General features: G+C 44.0%; 1 protein-coding gene across 11 annotated transcripts in view; it reads left to right on the forward strand.

Moving 5' to 3' along the window:
- The window catches only part of Tnik (TRAF2 and NCK interacting kinase), a 408685-nt gene that overhangs the window by 318525 nt on the left and 68420 nt on the right, over positions 1 to 21740 (forward strand). For 7 of the 11 annotated variants that reach the window (XM_006535517.3, XM_006535519.3, XM_006535518.3 and 4 more), the window contains 3 exons: positions 13597 to 13707; positions 14482 to 14568; positions 15647 to 15835. In XM_006535517.3, the coding sequence (XP_006535580.1) occupies positions 13597 to 13707; positions 14482 to 14568; positions 15647 to 15835 (387 nt within the window). The remainder of the gene's footprint in view (positions 1 to 13596; positions 13708 to 14481; positions 14569 to 15646; positions 15836 to 21740) is intronic. The other 4 variants (XM_006535520.3, XM_006535521.3, NM_001163008.1 and 1 more) reach the window with 1 other exon arrangement.

Consider the following 21740-nt stretch of genomic DNA (forward strand, 5'->3'; position numbering starts at 1 on the left):
GCTTCTGTGAGAAAAGCTAGTCAGCTCTCCAGGTCATCCTTATCAGTGCCACCAAGGCAAGCTCTCCAGCACTATTCATCAAGGCCATGCAATGCTGCCATCATCTGCAAGAGGCAAGTCAGCTCTACTGCTCTCATGCACTTGGGGTGTCTCACCTATCTCCAGAGCCAGCTCCACTGTGTTGCCCAATCAAGGCTCAGGGACCCATTCTCCCAAGTGTTGCAGCCTGCCAGGGGCTGGAACCACTCACCCAAGGGGCTACTCAAGAATAAACTCTATAGTTGACAATGTCATGTCAAGGGTAATATCAAATGCTATAGCTTAAGAGAGGAAAGCAAATTGTGACATAAAGGGTTGACTGCAAGTACTGAAACTGAATACCAACAAGTTGCCATCTAGAGATTCCCTTCCTGCATCCCCTTCCTTATCTGCTATCCTAGCCTATGGTGAACACTTGTGTCTCTGGTGGCCAGAGCAGGGACTTGGGCTGTATAGACAAATCGGAACTATGGAAGTCTATAGTTCTTCTTGAGGACTTAGCTTCCTTTTGATCAGATCGGCTTGTGCGAGCACCCTGTGAATTACATTCCAGTTCTGAATAAAAGCCTACTGGCCAGCACAGAAATTGTGAGGCTACAACTGTTATTTGGTGACCCCCGGTGTCAGTCTCCACCAGGAGTTTCTAAGGACACTTTCTGTGCCCTTTGTTCCTGACGTGTGCCTGGACGGATATGGCTAGGATCTAATCAGTTTGTAATTCTCAGAAGGACTTTGACTGGAAGCTGAGTGTAGTTATGGATCTGTTAGACAAGGGATATGGCCTGTGGCTGATGAAATGGTGGGACGCAGACCAGTTTTGGTCGGTGATATAGTCCAAGAACTTGTTGAAACTCAGCCAAGGTGAGTCAGTTCATCTCTGGTGGCAAAAGTATCTAGGAAACCTCTCCTATTTTTTTTCTGGTTTAATAAGAAATTTTTATTACCCAGCTGAGACCAGCCCTACCTATCAGCATTAGATGGACCCTGGAGGGCTTGTGGGCCTGCTCTGGTAACAGACTAATTATTTCAGATCAGGTCCCTGGTGATGATTTATTTTGTGTAAAATTTTTAGAATGATACCAGCGGTTTCTTTCTGCTTGCTGGGAGTATGCCATACCTTCATTTTAACAGGAATACCGTAACTCACAATAGGTCAAGCTGATTCTAGGACTCTGTTGCCTTCAGCCCTCCCCTCCCCTGCTTCCTGTTCTCCCCAGGGATGTGAGTGGGTAAACTTGCTGTCCCCATTAGAGTTGTACTGCAGACTAACCAGGAAAATGGAGAATTAGATGTCAACAGCCATCAGGTGGACAGATCTTCTAAACAATGTGTCAGATCTAGGATTGCAGGCCACTGTAAGGAGACCCACCTAGTGATTAGATCTGGGGTATGTTTATAGTTTGGTGCTATCCTGTTTGCTGTCAGCGGCTCATGTCTGCTCTTGACACTGACTCTTCTGTCAGAATCAGATACCACCTCACTGAGATTATATGGCAGGGACTTATATCTAAAGGAGCCACTGGGGAGAGTAGGTGTTCTTAGAATCTAAATAGTTTCTCTGAGGTGCTGTAGCATAGCCCTCACTCCAAAGCAGGGAAAGGGTGGGTGGTGCCTATCTCTTTAAGAGCCTCTGTGTGTGGGGCCACCCTGCAGGCTCAGTGGGAAACAGCTTGCGTCTAAGCATACTCACCTGAGTTTGCTCCCTAGGACCCAGATGGTAACAGGAGAGAACCAACTCCCACAATTTTCCCCCTGAACATCACACATGCACCATAGCACAATGACAGACACACACTCATACACAAGTAAGTGAAAAACATTAATAGAGAAGGATTTAGGTCAACAACACCAACTAAAAAAAACAGATGTGATGGTCCAGACCTGTAACCTCAGTACTTGGGAGTCAGAAGCAGGAGGGTTTCTATGAGTTCAAGGCCAGTTTATGACAGATTTCAAGAGCCTATCTCAAAGCAAAATTCAAACAAGTCAGCTTCAGGCGCTCATGACTCCCAGCGAGGCCCAGATCACAGCTTCCTTTTTTCTGTGGGACCCTGGGTGCTTTCTTTAGCTTTCCTCAGCCTCAGTTTCTACAAGTATAAAACTGGGGCTAACAATAGCACCTCATGCAGCTATTAGGAGGAGTAAACCAGGCGATTAGCAGAAACCTTGAGCAAATCGCCAACACATAAAGTTCCAGAAGCAGTAACTGCTGCCTTTCCTGACCAAAGTCAAACGAGTTTCCAGCATTTGAGCTTCTTCCTGTGTGCAGTGAAACCTTGAGTTTATGAGAATAAATGTACCAGAAGACGAGCACCTTCTCTTTCTTGGGAATGAACACTTGTTACACCCCCCACTCAGGATGTGGTGGAACGGGCAGCAGTCTGGTAAGTAGGTATCAGGGTAACCTACATCAACTTCGTAGGCCTGGAGGCCAGATTTAATCCTAACTCAATGGTCTTGGGCAGTTTACTTAATCTTGTCAAGCCTTAGCTTTTTTTCTCTTTTTTAATTGTTATTTTAATTAATTTATTTATTCACTTTAATTTCCAATATCAGCCACCCCTCTCCTCCTAGTACCCCCTCACACAGGAGTACTCTCCTCCCCCCATTCCCCTCTCATCTCCACCCCCCCATTCCCCTTGCCCCAGCATGTCAAGTCACTGCAGGGCTAGGCACATCCTATCCTACTGAGGCCAGAGAAGGCGGCCCAGTTAGGGGAACAGGATCCATAGGCAGGCTACAGAGTCAGGGACAGCCCCCGGCTCCAGCTTTTGGGGGACCGGCATGAAGATCTACCACATATGTGCAGGGGGGGGGGGGAGTCTATGTCCAGTCCATGCTTGCTCTGTGGTTGGTGGTTCAGTCTCTGGGAGGAACCTCAGTTTCTTTACCTGTATGTTCAGCATAACTGTATTTGCTTGAAAAGATTATTATGAGAACTATGTGAAAACCACAAGCACAAAAGGCTTAGCCCTGTGCAGAACCTAAGGAATGAGTGGAGAGCTTTTGCACAGATGCTTGGTTGTGCTCTGCAACCGTTAAAAGAGTAAGCCACCAGGTATTATTTGTGTTAGGCATTATAAAGATAATGTCTTCATTCTATTTTAACTAATGTGGCTTCCCTGTCCACTACTTTGGGGTGCCTTTTTTTTTGTGTGTGTCACTCGGCTTTCTGCCTGCTGTTGGCTTATCTACGTAGTCATTAGCCTGTCCAGCACAGATAGCATCACTAGGGATCTCCTCACTTAGTGGGGCCACCTGCTGCTACCTTGGTAACTCTGCTTTTGCCAGAGGAGCCCATGGGCCTTTCTTCTGCCAAAGCTCTGTCATTTGAAAGATGCTCTTTCCTGTATTTCTGTCACTGTCTTAGTTTTGTATGTGTTGCTCTGATAAAAGACCTTGCCAAAGCATCTTAGGGAAGAAGGAGTTTGTCTTACAACTTCGTGTTGCAGACAATCATTGAAGGAAAAAAAACTCAAAAAGCAGAAATTCAAAGCAGTTAGTCACATCAAATCTGTAATCAATAGCAGAAAGAAATAAACACATCCATGCTGCCTTCTTGCTAGGCTGCTCATACTTAACTAGGTTTCTTCAAATATGCTGTCCAGGACTACCTGCGCAGGGAATGGTGCTGCCCACGGTGGGATGGTCTTCCCACATCAGTCAGCAATCAAGACAGTCCTCCATCGGCATGCTGATCTAGACAATTCCTCAGTTGAGGCTCCACTCACAGATGATTTCTCAGTTGTGGCAAGTTGACATTTAAATCTGACCACCACACGTATCAATTATAATCTTGCAGTTACTATCAAGGCTTGACTCCTACCAAGATCTAAACAAGACCCATAGATAGAAACATAGAGCGCTGGGAGTGGCTAGTTCACAAAGAAGATGGGTACATGTCAGCTTTGCTCCCAATCACCACCCTCCCAGTTTCTGCCTTAGTCATCTTAAACAAACCCAAATTTCTCTGTTTATCAGTTTACTCATTTACAAAGTGGATAGTGATCACCTGAAAGATTGAATTAATTTATAAAATATGTTTCTAACAGTATCTGGTAATACTGGGCACAGTGACATATGCCTGCAATCCCAGCACTTGGGAGAAGGAAGCAGAAATATCAGGAGTTCAAGGTTAGTATGGTATCTATAACAAATTTGAGGCCAGCTTGGGCTATGCATGACCATGTCCCAAGACAAACAACAAAAGGGAGGATGCCTCAGTGAGTTCCAGAGGGCTTGGTTTTTGTAGCAGATGGTCTGACTTTGTCTGCAGTTCCTGAACCCTGTGGAGGGAGAGGTTTAATCTCAATGCTACAGTTAAGAGATGCCGCTGAAATGTCCTCACCACCACACAAACCCGTTCCGGTGCTTTGCAAGAACTACCTGGTATCTTATGCCTACAGCATCTACTGTTACAAAATAAGATTAGAACTGGACAGGTACTAACCCCTGGTGTATCTAGAGTGCCTTTTATGACATGCATGAAGAATTAGTCAAAGCCTGCCTGGACAGGCATCACAGGTCACAGACATGACCTCCATCATGCAGGGTCTGCTCAGAGCCTCTTTGATCATGGTGAGTCCATGTGTCTTGTATCTCAATTTTCTTAGTTATTCCTAACCTAAACAGAAGTGAACAACAGAATGGTTTTTTTCTTCATTGACATGTTTTTTCATGTGACATTGAGGTGAAACTGTTTTCATTTCTACTCTTGTTTCCTTCTGTGAACGACTTGAGTAGACCATCACCTGGGCAGTGATCTCAGCCAATTTTTCTCAAAAAGCAAGAATCCCTGCAGCAGCATTTTTTTTCCAATTGGCTCACTTACTTGCTGCCCTGTCTCGTTACAAACCCATGGGCTTTAGGTACCACATTCCGATTTTTTTTAAACAAATAATGTTGAAAAATATACCTTGTTATTTGTTGAGTCATTGTGATATCTCTACATTCAAATAAATCCTGCCAAATATCTTCAGCACAGGAAATGTTTAAAGAGTTTTCCAGTCTACAGGGGATATAATTTAGTGCCTTCAGTGTCTACTCAGAATGCTAGAATGGCTCTCTCTGTGAAGGGAATGTCCACAAACTCTTTTATAATATACTTGCTTCAATAGCACTCAACTCCAGGGTCTCTCACTAAGGCTTGAGAATGCTAGGGCAGGAATCTGAAGAGTTTTTATCTGTGTTTGATGTTAATACTAAGCTATAGAGCCTTGTGTGTTAGGGATGACCATTGGACCATTCTTTTTCCTCTGTGTGGAGGTACCTGGGAAGTCCCAGTCGCTGTTCCTAGGGAAACTGAGACTTGGGAGATAAGCGGGAGCTCGTGAATAATCACATTAACCACTATTCATAGCAGAGACAGAATTAGATTGCTTCGTTAAGCTTGCTCAGGGAAAAAAAAATCAACCTAGAACCTGTCTTCCTCCTTTTGTTCATAAAGACCAGCTTGCACATGCGTACCTTGTGAGCTTAGCCACGGGCTTCCTGCTGACCAAAGGTCGCCTTGAGTGGAAAAGAGGCTTCCTTCTGGCCACTGATTAGAACAAATGTAGAAGCAAAAGGATGGAGTATTGCTAGTCTGTCTAGCTTTCCCATGGCTCTCTGGTTATTGTTTCTATGAAGAAAGGGGAAAGGACAGGATCGAGACAGAAAAGGGAAAACTACGAGAAGAACAGAGCATGTTTCACTGGGCCTACATGCATGTGTCAGAACTATGCAAAGTGTATGCACTGGCTCTCCACCTACCAAGGACTGGACTTAGGCAAGATGCTTGCCTGGGTGCGGTAGTTTCCTTGTCTGTGCAGTGGAAGTGAGGAGTGTATCTGGCTCAAGGGGAAGGGAAACTACATGAGTAACAGCCTCAGGACTGAACATGATATCACAGAGGTACATGATATCACAAGCTCACAGAACTTTGATCCTATTACTTGGCTTGAGTATTTCTTTTATTCTATTTATTACACTCTTGTGTTATAAAATCAGAGGTGTCTGGCCACCTCATCATTCTTGTGCCCTACCTCTTACAAGACAAAAGCTTAGGATCCTACTCTCAAGTGTAAGGCATGTCACGGGTACGACTGCCCTAAGTCTACAATGGTTAGTCTTCAATGGTCTTTCCCAAGTTCAAAATTGGGCAAATGCTAAGCCAACGTGGGATTTCCAGGTGTATGAATGTCTGTGTCACAAGTACAGCTCCTGGAAAGCTCGATGTGGACAGTCCCCTTCAAGGTCAGAAGCACACGTGATGTGTGGCCCCAGTAGTGCTTTCATTCAGAGAAGCTTTGATCAGAGAGCCCCTGAGATGAGGAGAAAGATTGAGGCTCTTCCTGAGAAGCTGGGTATCAGCTCCCATCAGCTGCTTTCCAGTCTTCAACAAGACTGGATCTGTGACAGTCTCAGCGGGAGTCCTCCCTCTCACTGCTTCCAGGAAGTCACCCTGGAACCCTCCAGGGGCAACCCAGAACTCTTGATTTCGCTTCTGATCCTGAATCTGTTGTTGTTGTTGTTGTTGTTGTTGTTGTTGTTGTTGTTGTTGTTTTCCTCTCCACAGCAGCACATCCTTGCTCTGGCCCTCAGAACAAATAAACTTTGAAAGTCACCTATTGGACCACTGCATTAAAAGTTTAGAGGAGAGTATCTGATTCAACCTACAACCCTGATTCAGTCATTAAACAATTATTTGTAAAGGACACTATTATGGTCTTATTAGAGACTTTAAAGAATTGGTTGGCATTTAGTCTAGCCTCTGCCGCACTGGCAAGAGCTAGATGTGCCTGACTCACTATAAAAGGGGCTGTTTGCCCCCTCCTCACTGTCTTGCTCTCTTCCTCTCTTCTCTTCTTATTCCTCCTTCCTTACTCTCTTCCCCCTTTCTCCCCATTCCTCTCCCCCCTCCACATGCTCATGGCCAGCCCCTGTCTCTGTCTCTGTATCTGTCTCTCTCTATCTCTGTGTCTCTCTGTCTCTCTCTCTCTTTCTCTGCCTCTGTTACCCCCTCAACTCCCCTCCTCATGCCTTAAATAAACTCTATTCTATACTATACCATCCTGTGCTGGTCCCTGCGAGGGCGTGTGTGGAGGGCGAGGGATGTTTCAGCATGGGCCACCAGAGGCACCTCCTTCACCCACACCGTACCTCACCTCCACCAAACATATCCCTGGCTTCTCCATCTTTTTATAAAACACAACAGAATCTAATCTTAATTGTTCTGATCTAGCATTCCTTCTCCTTCTCTGTTGTGTTTTATAAAAAAAAAAGAATCAAGTATATGTTTTGTAGAGCACAGTATGGTGAGGTGGGATGAGTGCCTAAGCAGGCCCATGCTGAGGAATCCCTTACCGCTGAGGGACCATTGGGTATAGTACAGAATAGTTTATTTAGGGCATAGGAAGGGAAGTTGAGAAGGGAGTAATGACAGGGAAAGAGAGCCAGACACACACATTCACACACACACACACACACACACACACAAACACACACACACACACACACACACACACGAAGTGAGAGGGAGGAAGAGAAAGGGAGAGAGGGAGAAAGAGATCCGGGAGAGATGAGTCAGAAAGAGAGAGAAGGAGCAGAAAGCAAGGAGGGGCCAAACAGGCCCTTTTATAGCAAGCCAGGCCTACCTAGCTGTTGCCAGGTAACTGTTCGGCGGAGTGTAGAAGGAATGCCAACACTCTCCCTACCCCATGATATTAATATTATAATTAGGAAATAGTCTCAAATGTGGATGTTCCCTGAGTTCATATAATGAGAAATGTATGTATAAAAGATGGGCATAGCAGGGCCTAGCAAACACAGAAGTAGATGCTCATAGTCAGCTATTGGATGGATCACAGGGCCCCCCAATGGAGGAGCTAGAGAAAGTACCCAAAGAGCTAAAGGGATCTGCAACCCTATAGGTGGAACAACAATATGAACTAACCAGTACCCCCCGGAGCTTGTGTCTCTAGCTGCATATGTATCAGAAGATGACCTAGTCGGCCATCAGTGGAAAGAGAGGCCCATTGGTCTTGCAAACTTTATATGCCTCAGTACAGGGGAACACCAGGGCCAAGAAGTGGGAGTGGGTGGGTAGGGGAGTGGTGGGGGGGAGGGTATGGGGGACTTTTGGGATAGCATTGGAAATGTAAATGAAGAAAATACCTAATTTAAAAAAAGATGGGCATAGAACCAAGCAAGGCTTGTTTGTTATTAATATCTGTTATCTTTCTCTATAACTTTTCTTCATTCTAAAAGGAGAACTTAATGGGGTTTATAGCAGATACTACAACAACTAAAACTATAATGTATAAGAAAATAAACTAAAAAGGGGACTTGCAAACTTTATATGCCCCAGTACAGGGGAACGCCAGGGCCAAAAAGTGGGAGTGGGTAGGTAGGGGAGTTGGGGGGAGGGTATAGGGGACTTTTGGGATAGCATTGGAAATGTAAATGAGGAAAATACCTAATAAAAAATTTTAAAAAGAAAAAGAAAATAAACTAAAAAGGAACATGAAATAGAAGAGGAACATGAGTTGAAAGCAGAAGCTGGGTTGATTCCTAACATACCCATATAAGTTGACATTCAGGGAGTATAGACAGCAGATATAGCCATCAGTATGGCTCTGGGCTTCCTAGCACCCAACAAAGGAGGGAAAGACAAACAGTAAAGACCCAAGTTGTCCATCAGAGAAGGTGCGTTCTGTAATGACCATGCCCAAGAGTGACAATTTATATCCACAACTGTGAGAAGTCTGTTGTTTAAGAGGTGACCTCTAGCAAAAACACAAAGATTGCTAACTTTAATATGTCTTCATTAAAATCAACTAACCAGTTTACTTAAAAACAACATCCTCCTAGGAGTGTCCTAACTGGAGGAACAAGCAGAGGATCAGAACCGAACCCCACCTGTCCTTGTCAATTTGACTGGATTTAGAATTATCTAGGAAGCATACCTCTGGTTGTGTCTGAGACTGTCTACAGAGAGGATTAGCTGAGGAGGGTGATAACATCCCCTGGGCCAGCGGTCCAGACTAGATAAAGAGACAGATGAAAGGAGAAGGCAAGCTGAACTTTCATCTCTGCTTCCTGACCCAGCTTCCTTCCTTCCTTCCTTCCTTGCTTGCTTTTATCAGGTATGTTGCCACAGTAATAGAAAAACTAGCAAGTATACTTCTCTCATTGGTGTAAGAAAAAGCACTAACCTACACTAAAATAAGGTAATGATTGTATTAATCCAGAGAACATGTTAATTCCCCAACCAGGAAAAACCATGAAGACTCTATTAAGAACTAACAGAATTTTGAATTTTAAGGAATTCAAGTTTTGACAGTGTCTCAAAGAAGATATAAATGAGACTGTCTAAGCCTCCCCTCAAGGGTGGTCTATCTGCTGAGGGCTGTTGTCTACTTGGTTGAAGACATTTTCCTTGATGACAGGACACCCATGGTTATCATCAGACATAACTCAAATTCCCTTAAGAATTTGGTCTCCTCTTTAGGCCCTTTAGTCTCTGCTCTCCATTCTCTCCAGCTCAAGTTTCTGGCCCTTATTTTATTTTCACACATTTCTCCGACATGGCAAATAGTTTATGTCAGGACCAATTGCAGGTGACTGTTTTCATTGCTGCTTGGTTTTTTTAGCATTCTCGATTCTCTATGGATTTGCTGTGAAGGACTTTCTGACCTGTGAGAGCTGCCTCAAAAGGGCAGGTCTGTTCTCCATCCCACAAGGCTTCTTTCTGTTTAGTTTTCTTACTGTTGCTTTAGAAAATACTCTGACTAAAAAGCAACCCTGGACAGAAAGGGTTTATTTGGCTTCAAATTCCACTTAGCGTCCATTATTGAATGAACTCAAACAGCTAGTTACATCACATCCACGACCAATGGCAGAAAGAAACAAATGAACCCGTGTTGCTTGCTTGCTTTGGGCTAGCTTTCCTCACTCCATACAGCCTAGCTTAGGGAATGGTGCTGCCCATGGTGGGCTGATTCTTCCTCCATCAATTAACAATCAGGACAACTTCCTACAGACATTTTCACAGGCAAGGCACCTAGACAATTGAGACTCTTGGCCTAGGTTATACTAGTTCATTGTTGTCAAGTAGACAGGTAAAACAACCCAGCGCCCTCCCCTTGGGATGTCTTTATGGTCTGTAGTTTCAATACAACAAAAATGAGTAGTGATTCAGTGTGTGTGAAGAATAGGCAAGGCAAAAGCTAGAGGGTTGGCGCAATAGTGTCATGGTGGCCTTAACATTTAAGAGGGCTTCTGATCTTGCAAAGGACCAGAGTTCAAATTCTAGGATCCATATTGGGTAAGTAACAGCTACCTGTAACTCCAGTTCCAGGGGGACCCAACACCTTCTTTTGACACCTTCGGGCACTGCATTTGTGTGGTACACATAAATTCATTCAGGCACACACACACATACATACATAAAAATTCGGTAAATAAATCTCTTTTAAAAGATAAAACCTGGTATGGAACAGGGATACACAAGTAATTTCAATCTAGATTACAAATTTGATAAACAAACCATAAAAGTAATACGAGTTATGATGTAATACACACCATTAGCACTGATAAGAAATGTCCAAAATACTTTAAGAGAATAGTTTTGTTGTTTTCTTCTTTTGCACCAAGGATTTTACTCTGTTGAGTTTAAAACACTTTTTTTTTTGAGATGGAGTCTCAATGTATATAGCCCTGACTACTCTTAAACTCATGGCATTCCTTCTTCCGCAGCCTTTCAAGTCTAGATAGGACTACAGCCATGCAGTATCCTTTTAGCACAACACATTTTTGCATGCACCTGCCAGGTACCAGGACCCATGTGAGAGGTTAAAGTTGAGCCAGAGTTGAGCATTTGCCTTGTCCTCAAAGAGCTGCTTCTAGCAAGAGCCGCCAAAGACTTTCTAAGGGTCTCCTTGAAGCAAGAAGTTGTCTTCGACATGTTTTGATATATCCCCTCCAACAACACGACGCCCAGGAGGAGGGAAAGTAAACATCTTTCTAGGAAAGGCATCGACCTTGAGATACACAGGTGGGAATTGGCAGGCTGCCCTCAGAAGGCTGGGAAAGTAATTTATTTTTCTGACTTCACAGCGGGAACCAAAGCCCTGGCAGATGCCTCTGTGTGTGACCAGCGGCTTCTCTGAGTGAGATCATTGTTAATTATTAGCCATTTCTTTAGTGTGTTTCTCAGAAGGTGCAGAACACTTGGGAAACCTTACCTTTTTGAGTATCAGTCAATGTTGTGTATACCTTGTGTGGAAACTTGAGTGGCATGTAATTATAGAACGGTATTGATTCCTGGCAGTCGGACTGAAAATGGATAACTCTTCCACATAAAATTCAGCTAAATCTTCAAAAGAGCTTGATTATTTTTTTCCTCAGAAAAGAAACCACAAGAGTAACAAACTTGATATGTTAGCTAAATGAGGGCTATATCCAGCCAGGAGCCAGATCTACACACATAATTGTTTTATTCTCTGGTCTTACGCCAATACAGTCCAAGTCCAATGTTGGAAATGTCTGTGCTTTGGGTCTGTAATCCAAATTATTCAGTCAGTTCCTATGATGATGTCTCACCCTTGTGTTCCTCTGAATTCTTTCTTCTGTGAAACAAATAATTGCTTGTCTGGGATCAACATGCCCGTTATTCTCTCTCCTCTTGTTACACTATACAGGATGTACCTTAGCCAAGAGTTCTCTATACCCTTACATTCAGGGTCACTAGCACCTCCCAAGGTTATGTAGGCCTGCTTAGAATTCCTGAGCAGGCATCTGTGCCGTTCATTTTAGAGTGACTAAAATCTGGAAACTTTCTTCTGTTTGCTACTGCTCCTTCTCAGCAGTAAGGATGAGCAGAGGAACCCGGCCAGCCTATGCTACATCATCGATGCCCTGGAGGCTCATGTCTAGATCTGCAAGAAAGCCTCATCCTGCTTTTTTGGTGTCTAGCCTTGCCCTTGTCCGTAACTGTTAGGAGCCTTCTGCATATGCAAGTCCTATTGTATCATTAGGCCTCACAAAGCCCTCAGAGGGCTTTCTTCACAAGCAGTGCAAGATGGATAAGGAGTTGTCAAGTCGGGAAATGATGGATATCGAGTCCCAAAGGACTGCTTCCATCCTGAGGGTCTCAGGTCACTGATAGGCAGCATGTCTGGAAGAGTGCAGCAAAATCTAGAGCATCAAGGCTTTCGCTCGGGTTTCTTGGCAGTTTGAGGGGCCATGGCAGACATCTTTTTCTGGTGTGTGGTTCCATGGCTCTTTCACTGGTTGTGCAAAACTGGCTTGTCAGTGTAATGTGGTCGCAGGCTGTTCTGTCTGGATCATCTCACCGCTCCTTACCATGCGGTGAAGTGACGTGAGAATGTCACAGGGAGTGGTCCCTGGTCTGTTTTCTCAGAACCTCCTGAGGAAGGAGAAATCGAAGCTAGTACAGGATCTGACACAAAAGACCACAGCTGTTCCCAAAATAGATGCCAGCAGTGTTACTGGAGAGCTTATTATTTTAAGTGCGATCCTATGCACTGCAACATGCAGTCTCACCCCTCATGCTAAATGCAGGTCATGTGGCTCCAATTACTAGAACAGCCACAAAAGCCCTTCATGTGCCCTACACAGGTTCTAGTGTTCCATAGGTGGGGAGTGGCACCACCCCTATATGACCTTCCCATGGCCCTTCACAGGTTCTGGTGTTCCATAGGTGGGGAGTGGCACCACCCCTATATGACCTTCCCATGGCCCTTCACAGGTTCTGGTGTTCCAGAGATAGGGAATGGTACTATAGTACATGAGAGGCACCGGCTCCTTCGCTTAGTTCTCTGGTCTCCTAAACCCATTCCTTTCCTGAAAGTAGAATGAAGAGACAGATTAATTTGGGGGTTTTGTGCTCCATTTCCTGTGTCTCCGTCTGCATAACAGTTGAGCTTAGGTCCTGGAACCTAAGACTGACTTTGAACAATCACTCTCCCTCTGCTTCCATATTCTCATATAAACCTGGGACAAAGGCATCTACCTCCAAAGACTTGTGAATATTAAACAAGATGGAGACAGAATTTATTGCTCTGTCCACTTTGGGGCAATTGTAGGAGAGGGGGATGCCAGTGAGATCATGGTGGTGTCCCCTCAGTATAGGGTCTAACCTGAGCAAGAAGATAAAGTCTGCAGTCACAAATGGATCCTCTGGTAAAAGAAGCAGTGTGGTGTGAGCCACAGAGATATGGTCCGGGTGAGTCTATGAGTTCTGTTCAGTCCGTAGCCTTGACTATGCACTCTTGTTATCTGATCATTATATCTTTGGAATTTGTGTACGACATGATATTAAAATGACTGAAGAATGTAATTATTGCAGTGAAGTTCCAGAGTCTATGATAGCTCAATGGTCTTTTCTAGCCTGGTTTGACAATTCCAACCACCATGTCTTGATGAGAGTACGCATACATGGCAAGTACTGAAGTGGTCTCCATAACCCCAGAGTGCATGTCTGTCCATGGGCAGATCTCATGCTAACATTCCCAGCATTCACTGTTATCACCATGTCCGCCTGTCATCCCACAGCAACAAAGGCGAGAAAAAGAGCTTCGGAAACAGCAGGAGCGGGAACAGCGCCGGCACTACGAAGAACAGATGCGTCGGGAGGAGGAGAGGAGGCGTGCCGAACATGAGCAGGTACCGGGAGGTGGCGAGCCCACACACACGGGACCTCATGGGACCTGCAGCACCAGGAAGCTCTGGGTGTGGCACATGGTCTCCAAGCACTGCTCTATTATGGCTTTTGCTTTTTCTCAAGCAACAGTTCTTACCTATTCAAAATGTCAAGTGCACAGCTTGAAAATGCCCATGCTTCCGACGCAAACCAGGACCTCCCCTGGCATACCTGGAATTGAGGACTTCCCAGCACTGAACCACATCCCCACTATTTCATCCCTGAAGATGAGCCATATTGATTGGGCCATCTCTGCTCTCCAACTCTGAGCCCCTGATAGTAGTATCCTCTCCCATTGATAAACTCACACCCTGAGTCACTGAGCAATGAACTAAGTCTATTACAAAGACCATGAGCAAGCTGGCCTTGTACATGTGTTCTATCCCTGCTGCTGGCATAAGGCCCTCAGAACTTTGCAGCCTTGTTAAGTCCATGACTTCCACAAGAGAGGAACCTAATAACAGGCTTTAACATAGTATTCCATTAAAACCGAAAGAGACAATGAAATGCTGAGGCAGCTCTGTCAGCTGCTATGGGCAAAGGGGCTGTGCTTTTGACTGCATTGAAAGGCTTGGCTTTGCTATGGCCTCCTCTTCCTGTTGGGTGAGGTGTTGGGTATTTTTTCCCCTTCCTTGCTCCTGCATTTTACTTGGAAGCTCTTGTCACTTTGCAATCACTGGTTCTTTCTCTTTTCCTCTCTTTCTATTCTTCCCAATTCTCTGCTGCTGCCTCTTCAGGAATACATCAGGCGGCAGCTAGAAGAAGAGCAAAGGCAGTTAGAGATCTTACAGCAGCAGCTACTGCATGAGCAAGCTCTACTTCTGGTAATGGGAAAGTTACATGGCTGCTTGGTGTTCATCCTGCATGAGTGTATACATGCGCGTGTGAGTGCCTGTGTCTGTGTGCGCGTGCGTGTGCACGTGTGTGTGTGTGTGTGTGTGTGTGTGTGTGTGTGTGTGTGTGAATATGTATGTCTTCTGTTTCCCTCTCCTAACATCCCACTTAAAAATACAAGGTCTTCCCTTCTAACCTCCCAGACCTCAGCATCTCAGAGAGGCTTCATACAATTTTTGACCTAGTTTGCTAAGTCCGCAACCATTTAGCACACTTTATTAACTCCATCTATTTGTGAAAGTTTAGCATGCATCCAGCCCTATTAGAAGTTCAAACTGCTTTCAAGACCTGCTGTGTTTATTGCAGAGTAATTCTTAAAGCCATTTGCAAACATGCTGGAATACAATCACAGCAAACGCTCCTCAGCCACAGCCCACTCAGCCCTGCAGTCATTCCTCATTTGCAGGCTGTTACCCCTGCCCTTACAATGGGCACAGTTGGTTTCCTGCTCATGCTGCATCCACTAGAAGAACTTTTATTATTATTACTGCTCAGCTCTCCAAATGGGCTTCTTGGTATAGCTTTTCTATTTTTTTAACTGAATTTTTACGTGATGGCATTCTGTTATTTTGTTTTGTTGTTTTGTTTTCCCTTATGCAAAAGCTTGATAACAGCTTTAGGAGCCCAGGTTTTATTTAAAGGATGATTTAGATATGGCCTCTGGTTATTTATTTGCTTGCATACTCGATCACACTTGTTTGAATGGCTGAATTACCAAATTAGAAAGTGGATGACTCCTGCCCTGTAACAGTCTGACTGTCCTGCATCTGGGGTACAGTTCTCCAAGGACATGTCACTTTTTAAGTAATGTTCTGTAGGGAATGCCATTAAAGAAATAGTGTTTTATGGACATATTCTGTGGATACTAACATGAGGGCTGGGCTCATTTAGGGCACTCCTGCCCTCTTTGAAGTTCTGTTTCTGTTCCATTTTGTCACATGCATTGCTGCTGCTCCATGGGATAATGTGGTCACGTGATCTCTTCTTTCCTCTTCCTGCTCTGGGTAGGAATATAAGCGCAAACAATTGGAAGAACAGAGACAAGCAGAAAGACTGCAGAGGCAGCTAAAGCAAGAGCGGGACTATCTGGTTTCCCTCCAGCATCAGCGGCAGGAGCAGAGGCCCCTGGAGAAGAAGCCACTGTACCATTACAAGGAGGGCATGAGTCCTAGTGAGAAGCCGGCCTGGGCCAAGGAGGTAAGGACAGAAGACTTGCTGTGTCCACTGGACAGGCTCTCCACTGTGAGTTCCTTCACTGGGAGCACAGAATCCAGTTAGTGCTGAAGAGTTGAAGACAGCCCATTGTGAGAGCTTCACTTCTGGGGGAGCCATAGTGTCACTATAGAAAAAGTCTGATGCTGGTCATAGTGTTTTTCTTGTGTACCTCTGCGAATATAGTGGGGTTTTGTAGGGAAAAACAACAAAACTCCATTATATGAGTTTATTTAGAGGATCTAGGAGATGGTCTGGTTGGTGAAATGCTTGCCTTGTAAACACATGGACTTGAGTGCAATCCCTAGCACGCATATGAAAAGCCAGGCGGGGTGGCAAAGGCTTGTAATCCTGGAAATGGGGAGGTAGAGACACGGGATGCCTGGGGCTCACTGGTCATTTAGCCTGTCCTGATTGAAGAGTTCTAGATTCCATTGAGAGACTCTGTCTCAAAATATAAGGTGATGGCAGGCACCTAAGGAGTGATGACTGAGGCTGGCCTTCAATGTCCACACATATGTACATGTACACACACACACACACACACAAACATGCCTTCCTCCTACCACACTCACACCAAGAATCCTGTTGGATGTGGCATGAGGACCATTAGTAGAAGAATATCATAAACACCATAAAGGATTCTGGGATGAATAACATCCTGCCCATAGCCTGGATGCTAGTGTTAGACCTTACATTGCTGCTAACCCTGCCTTGTTCATTATGGTCTCAGAGCTGCACAATGTGTCATAGACCTGTGGCTATGTTGTGCATTTTCAATACATCCAAAGCAATTTTCTCTCATTTCCTCAACCCTTAGACTCAGGTGGTATTTTAGGAATGTGACTCTGTGGTGAACTAGTTATGAAATGTAATTAAAAGCTATTTGGATTGGAGAAAAATAAATGGGTTAAAACCAAATGAAGCAAAAATCAGTAACCCAGACTGGGACAAGCACCAGAATGTCTCTGTCAGCTCACACACAGGGATCATCAGTCTCCAGGTCTCTCTTGGTGACATCCAATGACTTCTTTTTATTCTTGTGAACATGGCTAATCACTTAAAGGGGTGTTTAGGTTAGAACCGAAGATCCTATTTCTATTTTGTTTAATCTTTTATTTTTCTATCTCATCTGAGTATATGTAGGAATTACTAGAAATCATGTTTCTCCTAATCATGGTGGATAATGAGAGATAACAATCAAAGAATAGTATTTTCTGCAATGTTTCATACCTATATATACTGTTTGAACCCTTTTAATTGGCATTCACTATTATAGTAAAATAACTTTTCCACTGTTTAAGAACTAAGTCTACACAGCAAATCATTTTGATCAGAGTAAGGGTCGTGCTTGGTCACTTTGTGATACAGTTGGTAAACATGATCCAGATTGACCTTTGTCTGGAGCCACTGCCACTCTTTCTTAGGTCGACATTTGTTCGTGACTTTGCTCCCCGGCAGCACTGGCCCCTCTGTCAGTTACTTCTGCTCTTTCTTGTTGCTATGACTAAATACCCTATAACAGCAGGCCTAAGCAGAGAAGGAGCTTATCTTGGCTTACGGCTCTGGGAGATGCAGTCCGCCATGGCAGAGAAAGTGTAGCAGGAGGAGCAACAGGCAGCCAATCACCTTGTGTTCACACCAAGGACCGAGGAACCACAGTGATGGATGCTTCTGCTCAGCTCACACTCTCCTTTATCATTCTTCGTGGAGCTCCAGCCCATACCATAGCACAAGCCACATATAGTCTTCCCACCCGCCCCAATTACTCAAATTAGCTAATCCCTCACAGATATGAGCAGAAATTTGTTTCCATGATAACTCTAAATCTCATTAAGTTGCCAGTCAAGATTACTCATCAGAACTCCTTAAAAATCTATACCGCGTCTTTGGTAAACAGAATCCCTGTGCTATTAAGCAGCAGGCTACCTGGCTGGCAGAGGCGCACTGCTTTCTTCCACTGCTTAGCCGCTTCTTAGCCATAGCTGGGTTCAAATCTTCAGTTGAGTCAGACCCACAGCTCCAGCCCCCATCACTGTGGGGAAAGCCGAAGGGCTAATGTCATTATCATCCAAAGCAAGTACCAACTGCAAACAGGGACTCTTGATTGCTCGTCACTTGAGGAAGGAAGATGGGCCAACTTGGTTTGGTAGAAGCCTCAGGACCCCTTAGGGACTAAGGTGGGACTCCCAGAGTCTCATTTCCCAGAATGTAGATGACCTTGGGAATGAAATCTAAAATCATATGTAATACCTATCCAGCATTTTCAAAGTGGTAATCCACTATTTGTCTATCATAGGAGTTAAGGAGGGCCACAGAGAGTCTCATGGACCAGAGAAAACAAGAGGAGAGGCATAAAACTGTATGTCTTTCCTAGTACCTAGACTCTTCTAAGAAGTACCACATCTCCTCTTTGTGATATATAACTTATGACCTTTCATCTTCCTAGCTCCTGGCACACATTTAGGAAAGGGATACCTGAAGGTACTTGAAAAGCATCCCAAAATTCATTCCCTCATAGGCCGTTCCCTATGTTAACGTGTGCCAAGAAAGGAGAGCATGTTATGGTTCCTAGTTCTTCTCATCCACTTCCCCCCAGCTCCTATTCCAGCTTGTCTGCCTTGACGTCACTGTTTTCTTATGTCTGTCTGTCCCCATCATTAAGTCCCTGGCCTGTCTCTCTATTCATAATCAGTTCATAGTTCTTGGGATCTCAGAGGCTCTCCTGGGGACAAATCTGTACTGATAACATCAAGGTAATATTTTTGACCTCCTGATTACCCTGTTGCCTGGCCAGACCTCTCACAGTAAAAGAAACCTAACAGTTTTAACCTAACAGAAGTAACAGGCACACAACCAGCATAGCTGTGTCACCAAGCACTCCAGATATGATGGTCTCTGGCCACCACCATAAATCTGGGTGGCATCTAGTGGATGACATCATTCATGATATCAGGTTTGCCAGACACCAGTGTTCTTCCTTGGGACTTACTACACCTCTGGACATGTGTGCAGACATTCTTCACCATTTTCATGATCAGCCTTCTCTTCCTCTGTAGTTAACATAGTCTGACTTCTAAATAACCATCAGTTAGTCTCCAAAACTATTTTCCTTCCTTTTTATATTACACCTCTGTCCATGTCATTCTAAGTTGACAATTTTCCTCGACAATGGGATGCAATATTTCACCCTCTGTGGTGTGCATGTGTTCGTGCATGTTTACGTGTGGTCATTAAGGTGCATGTGCCCATACATGCATAAGTGAAGGCTAGGGGGGAATTTGCATTATTCTCTTAATACAAGCTTAGTCACTGAAGCTAGAGCTCTGCTGGCAGCCAGCAAGCCCCAGAATCCTGTCATCATTGCCTTCAGTGCAGTGATGGGGCTATTTGGTCTTTGGGAGGCTTGCCAAACTTTGATGTAGTATTCTATTGTGCTTGAGTGTTGCTGTGGATTTGATTTTTCAGATTTAAGCCAGCAAGGGATGCAATATCAAGCTGGTTAGGCAATGTCACTCCTTTCAGAATTCTCCCATTGTTTCTTGATTTGGGTGGGAGGCAGATTAGCTCTGTGGGAGTGTTAGTAAGATGCTGTGATGTCCATTGGCTGAATTTGAGCATTTCTTCTCAAATTCTTTTGGATGGTAGAAATTCCTTTTCCTTTCTCATGTGCCCTAAAATGGCATCTGATGGTCTGTGTCACCCTTCACTACTACAAATAGTATTTGAACTTGCACCAGCTTGCAGCAGGATACCATGTTTCCATGACCATGCATGGGGTCTCATTTTATTGTCTTAGTGCTCCATCATGTCCCCTCTCTACAGTGAATGGCAGCCACTGTTGTGTGTACTAGATCCTTTGGCATATGATCTTCTAGGACCTCTATCTTTCGTATTGCCATGAAAGCACCACGGTTACAGATGTGCAATGCAGATATATCACATATGGCTTAACTGAGATTCTAGGGATCTGAACTCAGGTCCGTATGCTTGTGAAATACACTCTTTCATTACTGAACCATTGGTACCCCTGGCTTTCTCATCTTCCTGACAGCCACTGACAGCTGAAGGTTGGAGTAGATCCTCTGCTGCTAGACCTGTCCTCAAACAGATGGAAGCAGATCTGGGCTGTGCCCTAGTTTAGCTGTGTTTATCTTTGTTCTGTGGAAGAGCCACTTTCTTTTCTTCTCACATAACGACCTTCTGTTCAGTTAGTAAACATAAGTTGTCATCAATCAGGGGACAGACCTTTTCCAGTTAGAGGAAGCTGCTTTTGAGTACACTCAGCTTTCTCTCTGTGAGATATCATTTCGAACGTTTGGTTTAGTGTCTTTCCTCCAGTACTTAAAGGGAGATTTTGGTGCAAAACACATCTGTGCCCCAACCTTCCAAAAGACTTCAAAAGCAAGATTTTCTTGAGATAAAATTACAGTCAAGACCAGCAAGATAGCTCATCAGCTAAATATGCTAGCTTCCAAGCCTGGCAACCTGAGTTCAATTGCTGGAACACACAGGTTAGAAGAAGAGAACTAATTCCCAGAGGTTGTCTTTTGACCCCCAATATGTTTGTAATATACACTTGTACTGTGCATGTGTGTCCACACACACGTATACGCACACACACACACACACACACACACACACACACACACACACACACACACTCATGTGCACAGATAAATATAAAAAAATTTGAATGTATAGCCGAATGCTGCATTGTTACAACTTTTGTTATCCAAACTCCTATTCATGAAATTTCAGCACACTGATCCATCTTGACATTATTGATTGACTATTCACAACTGGCTATTTATTTCATAAGGCATAGACTCTTGCAGGTTAAGGCACTCAAAGGGTAGAATCTATAGCATGACATGATTGGAAGTTTAGAAAATATGCCCAGAAGTTGCTTAGCATCCTCTCTCCACAACTAATCAAACACACAATTTGCATATGAAAATCAGCACTCACTTTTTGCCCTGTATTTGACAGTTAAAAGTAGCACTAATAATCATTACAAGTATGCCTCACTCTGAATACATTTGGTTCTGAACACATGAAAACACGTTCATTTCTATACCACCAACGTCTCCTGGGATATCAGAGTGTAGAGAGCCACATAGTTCTCTGAACCATATCTACTCTCCAGAGTTCCTGAGCTCAAACACGAGTTGTGTAAGTAGTATAATTTACAATTGAGGAAGTAAGGAATTTCAGTAGTCAAAGAAGGGTCACTGTCTTTTCTTTAAGGAGTCTGGCATGCAGAACTGATGTGCTGTATGCTATGGGCTTGGTTTCTCTGTTGCTGTCTTCTTGGGGTTTTGAGGTCTGTAACAGTAGTTAGTTTTACTATTCTGCTTAGTATAATGGATAATTAATTATTGTTGATATGATGCTTTATACACTCATAAACAGAGTGAACACTTTCTACTTTCTATCAGTGGCCTTCTGTGGTTAGTATGATTTGATATGTAGGAAACATTTAAGACATGGAATTTCAAAGCCAAAGTCAAGTGGAGGCCAATTGGACATGCCCTACAAAGCCTTAGTGAAGAAAAAGATGTTCATATTACACATCATAGAGGCAGACCACTTTTTATCTGTGGCTTAATGTAGCATGTTCAAATGTTTAAGGTTAAAACAGACTTACTCTGAGTAGGAAATTGGACTTCTCTCTAGAAAGATTCAAAGGAGGGTAGGAAAGATAAGAAGTAATAGAACTTTTGAATTTTATTTGAAATCAGGCAGCAAAGAGAAAATTAAAAACCCTTAGCTGGTGTGTAAACATATGCAAACAGACCTGAATATTGGGTCAACGGAAATGAGTTAAGAGCTCACTCAGATGAGTTGTCAGGGTGAGGAGAGTAATGTGTGGTATTGTCTTGCCGTT

Source organism: Mus musculus, chromosome 3 (assembly GCF_000001635.26).
Source record: "Mus musculus strain C57BL/6J chromosome 3, GRCm38.p6 C57BL/6J".
Lineage (NCBI taxonomy): Eukaryota > Metazoa > Chordata > Mammalia > Rodentia > Muridae > Mus > Mus musculus.